Genomic DNA, 14,670 nt, shown 5'->3' on the forward strand with positions numbered 1-14,670 from the left:
GCCACCGCCAGGGGCGGGCCAGGCCTCGTCGTGGCCGGGCGGGAGGGCGGCTCAGGGACGGTCTCCGCAGGCCCCGCCCCGAGGTGGGGGCAGGGCAGGCGGGGAGCACAACTGGAGAAGATCGCGGGGCGACTCGGAGCCGACCAGCCAGGTGGGCTCTTCACGGGGGTCCTAAACCTTCTCGGAGGCCGCCTTCCTTCCTTCCCTATCAGGGCTCCGCTCCACTTCTCATCTTCTGGGCCTTGGCCCGGTCCTGATATTGCACGGGTTGTGCCTGGTCCTGTGGCCCGAAGGCCTTGGGAGGCCAGGCTCCTCTCACCTGTCTACCCCAGCCCCGTTGCGGCTCGTGCCACAAGCCAAGGGCTTCAGAATGCCTTCCGTGCTACCTCCATCTCGGCTCCAGGCCCTGGGTTTCTTCGGCAATCAGGGCATTGAGACCCTGGCAATGGGGGCAGTGGGCTGGCCCCCATGCACTGCCAGGTTAGGGCTCAGCTCAGGCTGCCCTGTGAGCTGGGGCCTGTAGCTCTGACCCTGCCCAGTGTCGTGGGTCATTTCCCCAGGGCTCCATCTGGACTTGGAATCTACTCCCTCTTTCCACTCAGAGCCTCACCCATGCATGACTCCCAGGCCTCGCTGCTGATGGCTACCTCTGTCCAGTTCTCCCAGGGTTACCATCTGAAGAGCAACTGCTGGACTCCAGCCGCACCATCATGGGGAGCCCTGAGGGGCGCTTCCACTTTGCCATTGACCGCGGGGGCACCTTTACAGATGTCTTTGCCCAGTGCCCAGGAGGGCATGTGCGGGTCCTGAAACTGCTCTCTGAGGACCCTGCCAACTATGCAGACGCACCAACGGAGGGCATCCGCCGCATCCTGGAGGAGGTGGGCCCTGGGAGAACAGGTGGGGTGGGGGGGACCCACCGCAAGAAGCCTGACTCTGACCCTGTGGTTCTCAGGAGGGGGGCGTGCAATTGCCCCGGGACCGGCCTCTGGACACCAGTCGTATTGCCAGCATCCGCATGGGTACCACAGTGGCCACCAATGCACTATTAGAACGACGGGGGGAACGGGTGGCCCTGCTGGTGACACGTGGCTTCCGGGACCTGCTGCACATTGGCACCCAGGCCCGCGAGGACCTCTTTGATCTGGTGAGCACCCAGCTGGGTGCTAGGTGGTATAGCTTCCTTGAATCTGTCTCAATAAGTTGCTGTTGCCTTGTGGGGGGTACAGTTGGTGGAAGGATCAGTAGAGGGCCAAGTCCAGCAGCTGATAGGCAGAGAGGGTAGGTAGTTTTGGGTTCTGCCAGAAGGGTCCTCTGCCTCAGAGTAGGGACATAGTGCTCTTTTCCTGATGCTTCTGTGACCTGTCCTGAACAAGCAAGTCCTGTTCAGGTTGAAGGTTCAGAGCTGCCCTTTGGGGATGGGCCAGTTGACCATATTCCACTCAGACGCCTAAAGGCAGTGAGCCACCCCAAGGTGAGCCTTGCTGGGCCAGGCTGACTCTCTGCCTCTTGGGCCTGTTTGCTGACTTGTTGGGACACATCCCCTTGCCTGCACCTTGCCTGCACGCCAGACCCACAAGAACCCCAGGCCTGGTTCTCCTCTGAGTCTCTGCCAACCCCCAGGCTGTGCCCATGCCAGAGATGCTGTATGAGGAGGTGCTGGAGGTGGAGGAACGCGTGGTGCTGTACCGCGGAGAACCAGGCGCCGGGTCGCCTGTCAAAGGTCCAGTGCCACTCACAGCTGTGGGGCCCGGGGGAGGGCAGATCCTGGCAGCCTCTGATGGGGGCAATGGGCCTCTGCAGGCCGCACAGGAGACCTGCTGGAGGTGCAGCAGCCTGTGGACCTGGGGTCCCTGCGTGGGAAACTGGAGGGGCTCCTGTCCCGGGGCATCCGCAGCCTGGCGGTGGTTCTCATGCATTCCTACACGTGAGTGAGGGCATGAGCCGTGGGTGGAGGGCTGTGGGCCTCAGTGAGAGGCACAGGGCCTGCGAGGACAGTGTAGAGCCCCTGGGTTCTTGTCGTAGATGGGCCCAACATGAGCAGCAGGTGGGCACACTGGCCCGGGAGCTGGGCTTCAAGCATGTGTCCCTGTCCTCGGAGGCCATGCCCATGGTCCGCATTGTTCCCCGGGGACACACAGCCTGCGCCGATGCCTACCTCACTCCTGCCATCCAGCGCTACGTGCAGGGCTTCCGCCGTGGCTTCCAGGGCCAGCTTAAGGTAAGGCCCCTCCACTGCCTGCTCCTGGCTTCAGCTCTGGGCCTGCCCAGTCCTTGCTGCCCACCTGCCCACTTCACAGGACGTGCAGGTGCTCTTCATGCGCTCCGATGGTGGCCTGGCGCCCATGGACGCCTTCAGCGGCTCCCGCGCTGTGCTCTCTGGTCCCGCCGGCGGTGTGGTGGGTTACTCAGCCACAACCTATCAGCTAGAGGGTCACCAGCCTATCATTGGCTTTGACATGGGAGGTATGAAGGCTGAAGGGGGCATCTCAGGGAGGCTTAGCTGCCAGGCTGGGCAAATCTTGGCAAGCTGGTCTTTGGGTGACTCCCAGCACCCCATTTCCCACCAGGCACATCCACAGATGTGAGCCGCTATGCTGGGGAATTTGAGCATGTGTTTGAGGCCAGCACAGCTGGTGTCACCCTCCAGGCCCCACAGCTGGACATCAACACAGTGGCAGCTGGTGGGGGCTCCCGCCTCTTCTTCAGGTCAATTCCCACCCTTCCAGCCCAGACCTTCAGCCCTTCTTCCTTTCCCACCTCCAATCCCAGTCCTCCATCTCCCCAGGTCTGGCCTCTTCGTAGTTGGGCCCGAGTCAGCAGGTGCCCACCCAGGCCCCGCCTGCTACCGCAAAGGTAAGTGCCAGTATGTGAGTCTGTGCCCTTCAGACCTTGCCCTCTTCATGCTACCCCAGGCCCGTTCAATCTTTCCACCTCATCCCTGCTGCCCACTCCTGGTCCCCTGCCTCTAGTCTCCAACCCCTACAACACGCCCACCTCCCAGGGGGCCCCGTGACAGTGACGGATGCTAATCTGGTCCTGGGTCGCCTGCTGCCTGCCTCCTTCCCCTGCATTTTTGGGCCGGGAGAGGACCAGCCACTGTCCCCTGAAGCCTCCCGCAAGGCCCTGGAGGCAGTGGCCACTGAGGTGAACAGCTTCCTGACCAGCGGGTCCTGCCCGGCCTCCCCACTGAGCCTGGAGGAGGTGGCCATGGGATTCGTGCGTGTGGCCAATGAGGCCATGTGCCGGCCCATCCGTGCGCTCACACAGGTATGCCCATCTCTGCCCACTCTGCCTGTCTTGCCCTCCAGCCCTGCCCCCTGCCCCTAACTTCTTGATCAGTCAGCCCAGCAGGGATGAGAGGTAGGGGCTAGACAGGTGGGCTAGGAGAAGCCACTGACCCTTCTGGATCCTCAGGCACGAGGTCATGACCCCTCAGCCCATGTGCTGGCCTGCTTCGGGGGAGCTGGCGGGCAGCATGCTTGTGCCATTGCCCGGGCCCTGGGCATGGACACTGTGCATATTCACAGGTGGGTCTGGGTGTGGATGTGCTGGTGGCCCTGTGTCCTGAGTTGGGGGAGCCAGCTTTGGAGGAGCCCCCTCACCACTTGCCACCCTGTCCCACAGGCACAGTGGGCTGCTGTCAGCTCTGGGGCTGGCTCTGGCAGATGTGGTGCATGAGGCACAGGAGCCTTGCTCCCTGCCTTACACGCCAGAGACCTTCATGCAGCTGGACCAGAGACTGAGCCTCCTGGAGGAGCAGTGTGTGGATGCCCTGCAGGCCCAGGGCTTCCCTAGGTGGGGTCCTGGGTCACTGGGCAGAGGGCTTGTGTTATCCCCACCACCCTGTTGGCGGGTTTACCACCTGGCGACTTCCCAAATGGTCCTGGGCTCCTTTAGGGTCACGGTGAGGGAGGACTCCTGGACTGAGAGTCCCTGAGAAAGCTGGACAGGCACCATCCGGGACACTGGGTGAATGTCCTGCCTGCCTGCTCTAGGTCCCAGATCAGCACGGAGAGCTTCCTGCATCTTCGTTACCAGGGAACTGACTGTGCCCTGATGGTGTCTGCCCACCAGCACCCAGCTACGTCCCGCTCACCCCGTGCTGGTGACTTTGGGGCAGCCTTTGTGGAAAGGTGTGTGAGCCCCTGGTCCTGGGAGCCCAGTGGGTGGCCTATCTCCGCCTGCTTTGCCCTAATGACTGTTTGGGGCGGGAGTGGTACAGGTACCTGAGGGAGTTTGGCTTTGTCATCCCTGAGCGGCCTGTGGTGGTGGACGACGTGAGGGTGAGGGGCACTGGCCGCAGTGGTCTTCGGCTGGAGGTCGCCCCCAAAGCCCAGACTGGGCCTCCCCAGGTGGACAAGGTTGGTGGCCTGTGTGCTGGTTTGCCTCTGTCCATGGGCTCTAGGCACAAGTGCAGATGGGGAGGTCACACCCTGTGAGGGCCTCAGGAGCCTGGCTCACCCCATACTCTCTGCAGGTGACCCAGTGCTACTTCGAGGGGGGTTACCAGGAGACCCCTGTGTACCTGCTAGGGGAGCTGGGCTATGGGCACCAGCTCCAGGGGCCCTGCCTCATCATTGACAGCAACAGGTGGGCTGAGACCTGGCCTGGGTGGAACCTTGGAGAGGGGAACTACAGGCCCCTGGTGAGGGTTCTGAGGCCCATGGCTGCAGGGGCCTGAGGACTTGGGGGGTCCCATAACCAGGGTGTCCCTTGGCCTGAGGCTGTGGGTCCCTGGTTGGGAGAGGTCTCTGGCCTGGCCATTGCAGCCCCTTTATGCCCCCTGCCCCCAGCACCATCCTTGTGGAGCCCGGGTGCCAGGCAGAGGTGACCAAGTCAGGGGACATCCGCATCTCTGTGGGGGCTGAGGCCCCCAGCACAGTGGGCACTAAGCTTGATCCCATCCAGCTGTCTATCTTTTCACATCGCTTCATGAGCATCGCTGGTGAGTGGCTGCCACTGTCCTCCCCACAAGCTTGGTTGACCCTGGTATAGGGCATGGGGGCTCTGTGTACTGGCCAGGGGTAGGTACAAGTGGGGTGGCTCTTGCTACTTGTAGTGGGCTAGCAGGTGGGTGCCAAGGGGAAACATGAGCAAGGGGAAGAGCAGTTTTCCTGTGGGTCAAGGGGTGGTGGGTTTGGCTTTGGCCCTGGGATGGCACCACCTGCTACAGGAGCAGTCCTCAGGCAGGCAAGTGTCTTCTCCTCTTATCAGGATCTGAGGATATCTAGGAACTGAATCCTGAGGCCAACAGCAAGCTCACCTGTGCAGAGTCAGGACAGGGACTTTGTGAGCCTGGGGGTGGGGGTCTGTGCCTGGGCACCAGGTCCCTGCTGTACAGGTCAAGGGGAGGCCCGAGGCTCTTGCTGGGAGCTCCAGGGAATTGAAAAGGAAGGTGATGCCCTTCACACAGACCAAGACACACTGTGGCTGTACTGCCCAGGTGGATGTGCTGCCACCTGGTCTTCCTCAGGGCATGGGAAAAGTTGCTGGGCCCGGGGTTTGGGTTTGAAGGCCTTGACCCCATGGGTCCTCCTTCTCCCTTTCCTGGAGCCATGCTGTGGGTGATAGAACCAGCGGGTACCTGGTCACTCTGTGTCCCCAGAGCAGATGGGCCGCATCCTGCAGCGCACTGCCATCTCCACCAACATCAAGGAACGCCTGGACTTCTCCTGTGCCCTCTTTGGACCTGACGGGGGGCTGGTCTCTAATGCCCCCCACATTCCTGTGCATCTGGGAGCCATGCAGGAGACTGTGCAGTTCCAGGTGCGGTGGGCCCCCTCTCTAGCCTCCCTCGCTGACCCATGTCCCTGCCCCACCCCATTCTGCACCTGTCTCCTGGTTTTAGATCCAGCACTTGGGGTCTGATCTCCACCCGGGTGATGTGCTGCTCAGCAACCACCCCAGCGCAGGGGGCAGCCATCTTCCAGACCTGACTGTAATCACACCGGTGAGGTTCACTGCCAGGCTACCTTTGTGGGGGTCACGGGTGGCTGACACAGCTGACTGTCACTCTCTACCCGCTAGGTATTTTGGCCAGGTCAGACTCGGCCTGTGTTCTACGTGGCCAGCCGAGGGCATCATGCAGACATTGGGGGTATTACACCAGGCTCCATGCCCCCGCACTCCACTGCACTGCAACAGGAGGGGGCCGTCTTTCTGTCCTTCAAGCTGGTCCAGGGAGGCGTCTTTCAGGAGGAGGGTGAGCAGGAGTGGGGCTGCAGTGGGGGTTCAGCAGGATGGGATACCTGGTTGCTGCCAGTGACCCAGCTGGCTGGACCCTGGGATACAGCCCAGCAGCCCAGATCTGCCCTGAGGCTGGGGAGAGGCAAATGGTGACCCGTGGTGCAGATCATCCCCCAGAGATGATTAGAGGTGAGATGAATTCTGTGTGGCCAAAGAAGTACTCCTTGGAGGTGGTTTGGGGATAGGAAGTTGGCCAGGACACTCAAAGAGTAGAGTATAGAAGGAAGAAGGGCCTATTTCAGGTAGGTAGCTGTTGCAGTCCACACTGGGTTTGGGTGAAGGATGTTTGGGAACTCAGGGCTGGTATTGGATGGGATTTGGGTGGAGTGAGAGGTCAAGTTTGGATGAAGGAGGATGGAGGCCTTACACTGAACAGAGACAGGGAAGGTAGGGTCAGCAGAAAAGGTAGCACATGGTCTGAGGTTACAGGGGCATGAGAGTCCAGAGTAGCACCCCAGAACAAGGGTGGGTGAGTTGAGCAGGGTGGAGGGGTAGAGGTAACAGAGCCATGGTCCACTTTGGGTGTCACAGACAAATATAGGGTGATGTTGGTCAGGGGTAGCTGGGGTAGGAGGTGTGGATCATGGAGGAACAAGTGTAAGCATATGGTAGGGGATCAGTGCCAGGGAGCCTCAGAGACTGTAACTCAGAAGGGAAGAGGTGTTCCTGAAGTGTGTAGGAGTCTCTGGGTCAATCTGCATCCCTTGCAGGAGTGAGAGGGAACCTTGTCCAGATCTGAGAAACCTGCAGGTGGGGGGATAGCACAGGCAGGAGTCTGATGCTCTTTTGAGGCACTTGGCTGTGGATGTCAGTGGGAGCTGGCAGGGCTAAGGGCATATGGAGGAGGAGGAATGCCACGGAAGTGGCTTTTCTCCTGGGAGACAGAGTAGAAGTGGGCTGGAGAAGGCAGGAGGGATAAGGAGGGAGGAGAGTTTGCTTAGGGACCAATATGCCCTCTAGGCATCTCCAGCTCCAGTGAGGTCACTGGCCAAGCTGCCCTTAGGCGCTGGCTATCAGAAGGATAAAAGGATTGAGGCTGGTGCTTCAGGGAATGGGAGTCAGCAGGAGAGGTGGGGATTCAGTGGAGGGCCAACAGTGCCCAGTGGGGGTGCAGTGGGGCTGGAATAGGGCACCAGGTGGCCGAGGAGATGGGGGCAGCTCAGTGGTGACCTCATTCATTCCATCCAGCGGTGACAGAGGCCTTACGGGCACCAAGCAAGATCTCTGGTTGTAGTGGAACTAGGAATCTGCATGACAATCTGTCGGATCTCCGTGCCCAGGTGGCCGCCAACCAAAAGGGCATACAGTTGGTGGGGGAGCTCATCGGGCAATATGGCTTGGATGTTGTGCAGGCCTACATGGGCCACATTCAGGTGGGTCTAGGGGCAGGGAGGTGGGAGCCCCACTCTGCCTGACCAAGGTAGCAGGGCCACTCTGAAAGTAGCATGGCTGCCATTGGACCCTTCCCTGCCAGGCAAATGCAGAGCTGGCAGTGCGTGACATGCTGCGGGCCTTTGGAACCTCCCGGCAGGCTCGGGGCCTACCCCTTGAGGTGTCTGCGGAGGACCACATGGATGATGGCTCTCCTATACACCTCCGAGTTCAGATCAACCTGAGTCAGGTCAGACCCAGTTGGGAGACAGGGAGGGAGCTTTCTGCGCCACCCCATTGCTGATGCCTTCACTCCTCTCCTTCCTGGGCAGGGCAGTGCTGTATTTGACTTCAGTGGCACTGGGCCGGAGGTGTTTGGCAACCTCAATGCCCCGCGGGCCATAACGCTGTCGGCCCTCATCTACTGCCTGCGCTGTCTTGTGGGCCGTGACATCCCACTCAACCAGGTTCGCAGGGGCGTGGAGTCTGAGGTCGGTCCCTACCAGTGCGAGGTCAGCAGGTGAACCTTAGGCTGGAGGTCACCCTGAGTGTGTGTGGGGTCAAGGTCAGCCCCACATGGACTGAGCCCGGGAGGTGGGCATGTTTCTCCTGGAATCAGAGAGGGACCCAGCCCTATTTGCCCCTGAGAGCTGCTTGCCCATGCACAGGGCTGCCTGGCACCTGTGCGGGTGGTGATTCCTAGAGGCTCCATCCTGGACCCATCCTCAGAGGCAGCGGTGGTGGGCGGCAACGTGCTCACGTCACAGCGTGTGGTGGACGTCATCCTGGCGGCCTTCGGGGCCTGCGCTGCCTCCCAGGTGTGATAGGCAGGGTGGGTGCGGCCCTGGGGGCTTCTGAGAACTCTGGGAGGGCGAGGGCCTGCTGGGAGCGGATCCCTGCGCCAGCCAGGTGCAGTTAAGGCTTGCTCCTGCCAGGGCTGCATGAACAACGTGACCCTGGGCAATGCCCATATGGGGTACTACGAGACGGTAGCGGGCGGCGCAGGTGCGGGCCCCGGCTGGCACGGACGCAGCGGCGTGCACAGCCACATGACCAACACGCGCATCACCGACCCCGAGATACTGGAGAGCCGGTGAGCTACGCGCGCCAGGGGCTAGGCAGCGAGGATGGGGCCGAGCTTGGGTTCAGCTGAGCTCTGAGCCCTTCGTACGCGTAGGTACCCGGTCGTCTTGCGCCGCTTTGAACTGAGGCCGGGCTCAGGGGGCCGAGGCCGATTCCGGGGCGGCGACGGCGTGGTCCGCGAGCTGCTCTTCCGCGAAGAGGCGCTGCTGTCGGTGCTCACAGAACGCCGGGCCTTCCAGCCCTATGGCCTTCAGGGTGGGCGGCTCCCCAACCCCTCTCGACCCGTCTGTTCCCTACTCACTGCTGCATCCGCGCTCCCCCGCCTCTCTTCCACCCGCCGCCAGTCGTGTTTTCCCCTGACTCTCCATCTCCTTCTCTACCTTTCCTCCCTGACCATCCAGCTCCTCTTTCCCTGCAGGGGGTGAGCCTGGCGCCAGGGGCCTAAACCTGCTGATCCGAAAGGATGGCCGCACTGTGAACCTTGGCGGGAAGACGTCGGTGTCAGTGTACCCGGGGGTAAGGGGTGCAGCCGTGCTGTTCGCCACTTCCCTTATTTTCCCCCATTCCATGGAGAATGAAGAGTAGAGCGGCAGAAATAACCAGATATCGAGTTTAATTTGGTTCCCGAAGGGCGGTGGGCCGTATGCCGGGTCTCTGGGGTCCAAACGTTAAGATGATGAATGCTGCCCGGGCTGGGAAGGGTCAAGCCTGCTCTGAACCGGCCTCTCTCCACAGGATGTGTTCTGCCTTCATACCCCTGGAGGTGGTGGCTACGGGAACCCAGAGGACCCTGCCCCATCGAAGGGCTCGCCCCCACAATCCCCTGCCTTCTCAGAGCGGGGTAGTGTCTATGAGTACCGCAGGGCCCAAGAGGCTGTGTGAGGGCCCCCCTAATAAAGACCCCTTACATCGCCCAGTTGTGGGACACGGCTGTCAGGCCAAACTCGTGCTCTGCCTTGTGGTCTGTGTTGCCGGCAGCATCCTTTGTCCTTGTGCCCGTGTCAGGAGAGCGCCGAAACGCGGAGCTGCAGGCCCACGGTCAGGTGGTCTGTGAGCCCCGCCAGGGCTGTACTAAACATAACCTGTTCCACTTCCTGGGGGCAGGAACCAGGTTGAGGGATGGTTCCAGCGCCAGCAAGCCCAGCAGTCCTGAACTCTGGCACTTACTGGAATCAGCACACTCCCAGGCATTTCCCGGTAGGTGATGTAGTCCAGACGACGGCCCAGCCAGGGGTTAGCCCGACGGCCTCCGCGGGGAGGGCCTGCCAGGTAGAGGTGGCGCCCTTTCTCCTGCTCTAGGGCCCTAGGGGAGGGGCGTTGTCACCAAGGCTGGGGCGCTCCTCCAGGCGCGGCCAGCAGTGCTTGGCTCCCAGCGCTCCACTCACCTCCGCAGCATCTCCGGTGAGCTAGCTACTGATTGGTGGAGGGTGGAGGTGCTTAGGATGGTTCCTGTGGGGGGCGGGTGGAGGTGGTTGAATCAGCAGGTGCCTAGCTGATGAATCCCTGGAGGGGCCGCCCCCCCCCCCAATCCCCTGACGCATACCCAGGGCCCAAGGCTGATCCTGGCGTGTGCTCAGCCGGCAGGGATCCCGGAAACAGCGAAAGAGTTTGTGCCCCTGCTCCCGTGCGTGGTCTGCACAAAAGACCAGCGTTCAGTGGGCGGGGCCGGGCCTTTTGGCCTCGCCTCCCCCAGCTAAGCTCCTCACCTTTTGAGCAGTTGTCAAAATTTAGGTCACCCAGAAGCACGCTAAAGGCCACAGCCTCACCACTCTGGCGGCTCTCGGCCTCAAACTGCTCTGCCCAGTCCAGTAGCAGCGTCAGCTGTTTGCAGCGCAAGAGCCCATCCTCTACGGAAGGGGTGGAGGGTGGGGGTAGAGGTGTGCGGCCTTCTGTTCGGCCCAGGTTGAGGATCTACATCCTAGACACCTGGTTCCCGCTAGACTGGGGTCTCTGCACCCTCCCAGGCACTTCTTGGGAGTTGCCATTACTGGGGCAGTGAACAAAAAACAGTGGGCAGTGGGAAAGAGAGGTGCAAATAAGGGTAGGCCTGCTGCGAAAGAGGGGCCGTAGGAGGGCCTGGCTACCGTCCAACAATCCTTCCCACAGGGCTCACCAGTGGGTGCATGTAAATGCGTGCAATGCAGGAATCCCACTATGCGGTGCCCGTCCAGGATGCCCAGTTGCACCTGCAACACCACCGACAGTACCAGCTTTCATAGCCCATTCGGCCCAACAGCTCACCCCATCCAGAGCCAGGGCACATAGCCTGTGGGAATATACCTGAGCGGATAGTAGACCCTTGGAGGCAAAGGCGTCCTCGCGACGCGAATTGGGAAAGCAACGGAAGTTGGCACGCAGAAGCGGGTAGCGGGAAGCCAGCAGGAGCCCGCTGCCTAGCAGTTTTAAGTATGGCCCAGGCTGTAGGCCAAGTGTGCCTACGTCATACAGCACCGGGCCCAGATTCGGAGCCAAGCGGCGCACCAGGCGGCGAGCTGCGCGAATATCGAATACCTCCTGCAGGCACACAAAGTCCAGCCCCGCGGGCATCTGGGCCGTCAGCGTCCCGCCTGGCTCCCCAGGCCTTTGTGGGCTGCATCCGGTAGCTCCATAAAGTGAGGGCCGTAGGCCGTTTAACAGCGTAGCGCCAATGGCCTCTGCGCGTTGTTGGCTGTGCGGCAGATTGCTGAAGCGCGCCAGCCCGTCGGGGAGCAGGCACAGGTTGGCAGTGAGGAAGACAAAGCAGCGCGCAAACTCAGCGCAGGGGCGCCAGGGCGTGGGCGGCACCCAGCACGGAGGAGGGGGCTGGTAGCAGAAGGGGCGGCGACAGGCCTGCAGCGGCAGCCAGAGCAGCAAGCCAGGCAACGCCAGCGGTAGGCCAACTAGCAGGAGCAGCAGCAGCGCCACCCCGCCGCCAGCTGCTGCTCTCAGCCTGCTGGGGCGCGCTGTCGGTGCCCAGCAGCCAATCAACTGGTCCAGAGCCCAGTAGGTCGGGAAGAGCAGCACACGGGCCACGCAATGGAGGGTGTGCAGCACAGGATGCGCAAAAGGCGAAGGCCTCAGGATGTCGTCGGTCACCGGGGGCCAGTCGGACTGGGTTTGCATAGCGCTCGGGGCTGTCTGGCTGAGAAGCCGCCCAGAAGACTCATTCGCTCCGAGAGTGCGAGTCGAATTGTCGGCAAATCGGCGCGAGCAGCAGGGGTGTCACGGGTCAAGGCCACGTGGCACAACCTGTTTGAGGGACCGGTTGGGCGTTGTTCCCAGCGAGCCTGGCAGTTCCGACGCAGGCCAAAGCCAGGGTCGAGGAAGTCCCTGGTTTTACCTGCCCGCAACTCCGGTGGTTGTTGGAAAAACAAAACAGAAAGTGAACCGGACCCTCGTCTTGCAGCCCCGCCCCAAGCCTCTCTTGCTCCGCCCAGTCCACCCGAGGCTGCGAGGAGGAATGTGGCTCCGCCCCGCGTAAGAGGGGTGAGGGTTGAACTTGGCTGTTCATCTTCCCCTCCCCCACCTGCCGGGTGCTCTCGCAACCCAAACCGCAGGATCCACCCCGCCCCTGCTGCATCCAGCTCCTGCCCATCTTTCTGCCCCTACGGTGCTAGGGGACTGATCGCTAGCACCCAGCACCAATGGGAGACAGACTCGGACTCAGAGAGGTGTAAACACTGCCCGGCCCAGATCCCCACAGTGTCCCCTCAAAGGGCTGGTGGTGGTCCTGTGATCCTACCCCAAGAAGCTTCCAATATGGGGAGAGAGACGGTTGGTTCCGCCCTGCAAAGCCAGTCCATCTGAGCACGCGAGCCAGGAGGGAGCCAGCTCCCTATTCGCTGAGCCTTCCCTCACTGACCCTGAGTTGATAGGACAGTGTGGCCTGGAGCTCACAGGCTCTGCTTGGCTCCCTTGGATGCCCACTTTTATAATTTGGACTGTGAACCACCACCCACCCTGCCCTCGGCTGTGTACAGTGACTCTTAAACTGTCCTGCAGGTTTGGATTAGGGCTGCTATTCATCCAGGTAGGCAGGGAGGTGAAGGAGCTTCTGGGCCTCATCTAGCCAGGATGGTTCCAAATGTTGCTCTCTGGATGGACTTCTTTCATCCCCTTCCAAGAGGCTGAGCAAGAGATTGAGCTGTCTGGTTGGAACCCTGAAAGTCTCAGGAGGACTAGGAGCCAGGAGGGCAGAAGGCCATAGCTCCTGTGGCCTGGGCATCCCAGCAGGAGAGCCTCAGCACACCTGGCACCCTCTCTGTCCCTGGGTTCCTCCTGGTTGCTGGCAGGATCCCTGTTTAAACCCAACCCCTGTGGCTTCTTCTTTCCTTGCTTTTGACTCACTGATTGGCAAACACCAATGTTCTAGGACCCTCCTCACTTGGGGGCCTTATTTCTGCCTTCCCATCTCAGCTCTGGCCTCTACAGCTTCCCTTAGGTAGTACTCTGAGCTTGCCCACACTGCCCCTCTTTCTCATGCCTCTTTTTTTTTTTAAACATTTATTTTTTAGTTGTAGTTGGACACAATACCCTTATTTTATTTATATATTTTTACGTGGCGCTGAGGATCGAACCCAGGGTCTCGCACATGCAAGGCGAGTGCTCTACCGCTGAGCCACAACCCCAGCCCTCTCATGCCTCTTTCAACCTGTCCAGGCCTGCACCCCCAGCTCACACCCTTCCCATCTCACTCCACAGGCTACCTCAAGCATTCCATCTGACCCCCATCCATCCTTTCTCCTCACCTCTCCTGCTTCCCCATCCAACCTCAGCCCCTGAAGCTGGTAGTTCAGCCCTCCCTACTTCTGAATTCCCCACCCCAGATCCATGGACCCTGTGAAGGGGGTCTTTTCTTTCCAGACCTTAGGCATTTTGGGGAGGGGCTGCTTTCTCCCTGACTGCTCTCTGTCCAGGTTTGGGTGGGTGAGGCAGTTTTCTCCCCTCCCCTCCTGCTCTTCTCTCCTCTCCTCCCCTCCCCTCCTCCCTCCTGGGCTCTTCTCCCCTCTTTTTTCCCCTCTCTTCTTACAAGCTCTCTCCCCCTTTTGCAGTACCAGACATTGAACCCCTGAACCCAGGGGCACTCTACCACTGAACTACACCCTCAGCCTTTTTAATTTTGAGACAGGGTCTTGCTAAGCTGCCATTGGATTTGCCATCTTCCTGCCTTAGCCTCCCAAGATGGAGGAGCCGCTCTGGAAATACATTCCCTTAAGTCCTGAGCAAGAGACACTGAACAACTATTGTGCCCTGCAATAACGTGGGCTTTACCTCCACTCCAGTTAATGAGGCATGACTCCAGGAGTAGGGTTATCCACTGGGGTCAAGTTACACTCACCTGTTCCTTTGTAATCCTACCCCCTGCCCTTTTGGATAGAATGTTCTACAAAACAGCATCCCCCAATAAAAGCCAACCCCAGAATGTGCTCACTCTCATCAGCCTCTCTTGCTCCCCTGTGGGAGCCTGAGATGGGGAGCCAGGGAAGCCGTCCTGAAACTTATAAAAAGGTATTCTGTGTCTGCATGGTATTGTGTCACACTAAATTCACATGAGTGACTTTGGTTCAGTTGCCTGCCTGGCCAGGGGCAGCAGGTTAGCCTCCCTCTACTGTCCTCCTGCCCTCAAGTTCCTTCCTTCCTGGCCCCTAGTCCCTGCTCAGCATGGAGGGAGGACTCCCTGCCTGCTTGCTCCCATCTCCTTCAGGATTCTTGCTCTTCTTGTTCCAAGTCTCAGAGGGCCTGCTGCTTGCTCCCATCACCAAGTAAAGGGAACCTGGGGGACTTCCAACCAACCCCCTTAGCCAGATGGCTGCTCAGCCTTGATCTGGGAGCTCCTTCCAAGGGCCCCTAGGTAAGTGTGGGTGCCAGGGTGGCAAGATTTAAGGAGCAAGGTGCAGGGGTGTGGGGAGCCCCCCAGCTAACATCATAGGAGTGCAGCATGGGAACATTGACTAGCCTAGTATTTGTGGGAAGCTTTAATGGCCGTGT

At 60.5% G+C, this 14,670-nt stretch overlaps 2 protein-coding genes across 5 annotated transcripts; one reads left to right on the forward strand and one right to left on the reverse strand.

The window, feature by feature from the left end:
• On the forward strand, nt 1-9,646 carry Oplah (5-oxoprolinase, ATP-hydrolysing). Its single transcript, XM_005316057.5, has 27 exons — nt 1-151; nt 658-881; nt 956-1,147; nt 1,624-1,723; nt 1,804-1,927; nt 2,026-2,221; nt 2,301-2,466; nt 2,571-2,709; nt 2,789-2,856; nt 3,005-3,270; nt 3,418-3,530; nt 3,628-3,798; nt 3,999-4,136; nt 4,226-4,364; nt 4,481-4,593; nt 4,797-4,948; nt 5,609-5,769; nt 5,852-5,953; nt 6,031-6,205; nt 7,438-7,622; nt 7,724-7,870; nt 7,953-8,087; nt 8,289-8,438; nt 8,556-8,713; nt 8,798-8,958; nt 9,122-9,219; nt 9,439-9,646. Exons 2-27 carry the CDS (start codon nt 711-713, stop codon nt 9,583-9,585), a joined length of 3,867 nt encoding a protein of 1,288 aa, XP_005316114.2. The 5' UTR covers nt 1-151; nt 658-710; the 3' UTR covers nt 9,586-9,646.
• LOC101955719 (sphingomyelin phosphodiesterase 5) lies at nt 9,300-12,086 on the reverse strand. 4 transcript variants are annotated; one of them, XM_078016526.1, is made up of 7 exons: nt 10,984-12,084; nt 10,817-10,913; nt 10,410-10,550; nt 10,247-10,336; nt 10,089-10,152; nt 9,871-10,006; nt 9,300-9,797 (listed from the first exon to the last, which is right to left on the reverse strand). In XM_078016526.1, exons 1-7 carry the CDS (start codon nt 11,803-11,805, stop codon nt 9,705-9,707), a joined length of 1,443 nt encoding a protein of 480 aa, XP_077872652.1. In that variant the 5' UTR covers nt 11,806-12,084; the 3' UTR covers nt 9,300-9,704. The 4 variants fall into 4 exon arrangements, with proteins under 4 accessions (XP_077872652.1, XP_005316113.2, XP_077872651.1 ...); XM_005316056.5 differs by having other exon boundaries at nt 10,817-10,889; nt 10,984-12,082; XM_078016525.1 differs by having other exon boundaries at nt 9,300-10,006; nt 10,984-12,086.
• Nucleotides 12,087-14,670: the final 2,584 nt, after the last annotated feature.

This window comes from Ictidomys tridecemlineatus, chromosome 7 (assembly GCF_052094955.1).
Source record: "Ictidomys tridecemlineatus isolate mIctTri1 chromosome 7, mIctTri1.hap1, whole genome shotgun sequence".
NCBI classification, from domain to species: Eukaryota; Metazoa; Chordata; class Mammalia; order Rodentia; family Sciuridae; genus Ictidomys; species Ictidomys tridecemlineatus.

Bases quoted from the DNA above. Each gene is read 5' to 3' on its own strand.
- Oplah (XM_005316057.5), top strand. From the start codon at position 711: ATGGGGAGCCCTGAGGGGCGCTTCCACTTTGCCATTGACCGCGGGGGC. The intron at 2,857-3,004 runs GTAAGTGCCAGT...CCCACCTCCCAG, and splicing joins CCCCGCCTGCTACCGCAAAG to GGGGCCCCGTGACAGTGACG. The intron at 4,949-5,608 runs GTGAGTGGCTGC...CTGTGTCCCCAG, and splicing joins TCGCTTCATGAGCATCGCTG to AGCAGATGGGCCGCATCCTG.
- LOC101955719 (XM_078016525.1), bottom strand. From the start codon at position 11,805: ATGCAAACCCAGTCCGACTGGCCCCCGGTGACCGACGACATCCTGAGG. The intron at 10,551-10,816 runs GTGAGCCCTGTG...CCCCTTCCGTAG, and splicing joins GCATTTACATGCACCCACTG to AGGATGGGCTCTTGCGCTGC. The intron at 10,007-10,088 runs GTGAGTGGAGCG...CCCCTCCCCTAG, and splicing joins TCACCGGAGATGCTGCGGAG to GGCCCTAGAGCAGGAGAAAG.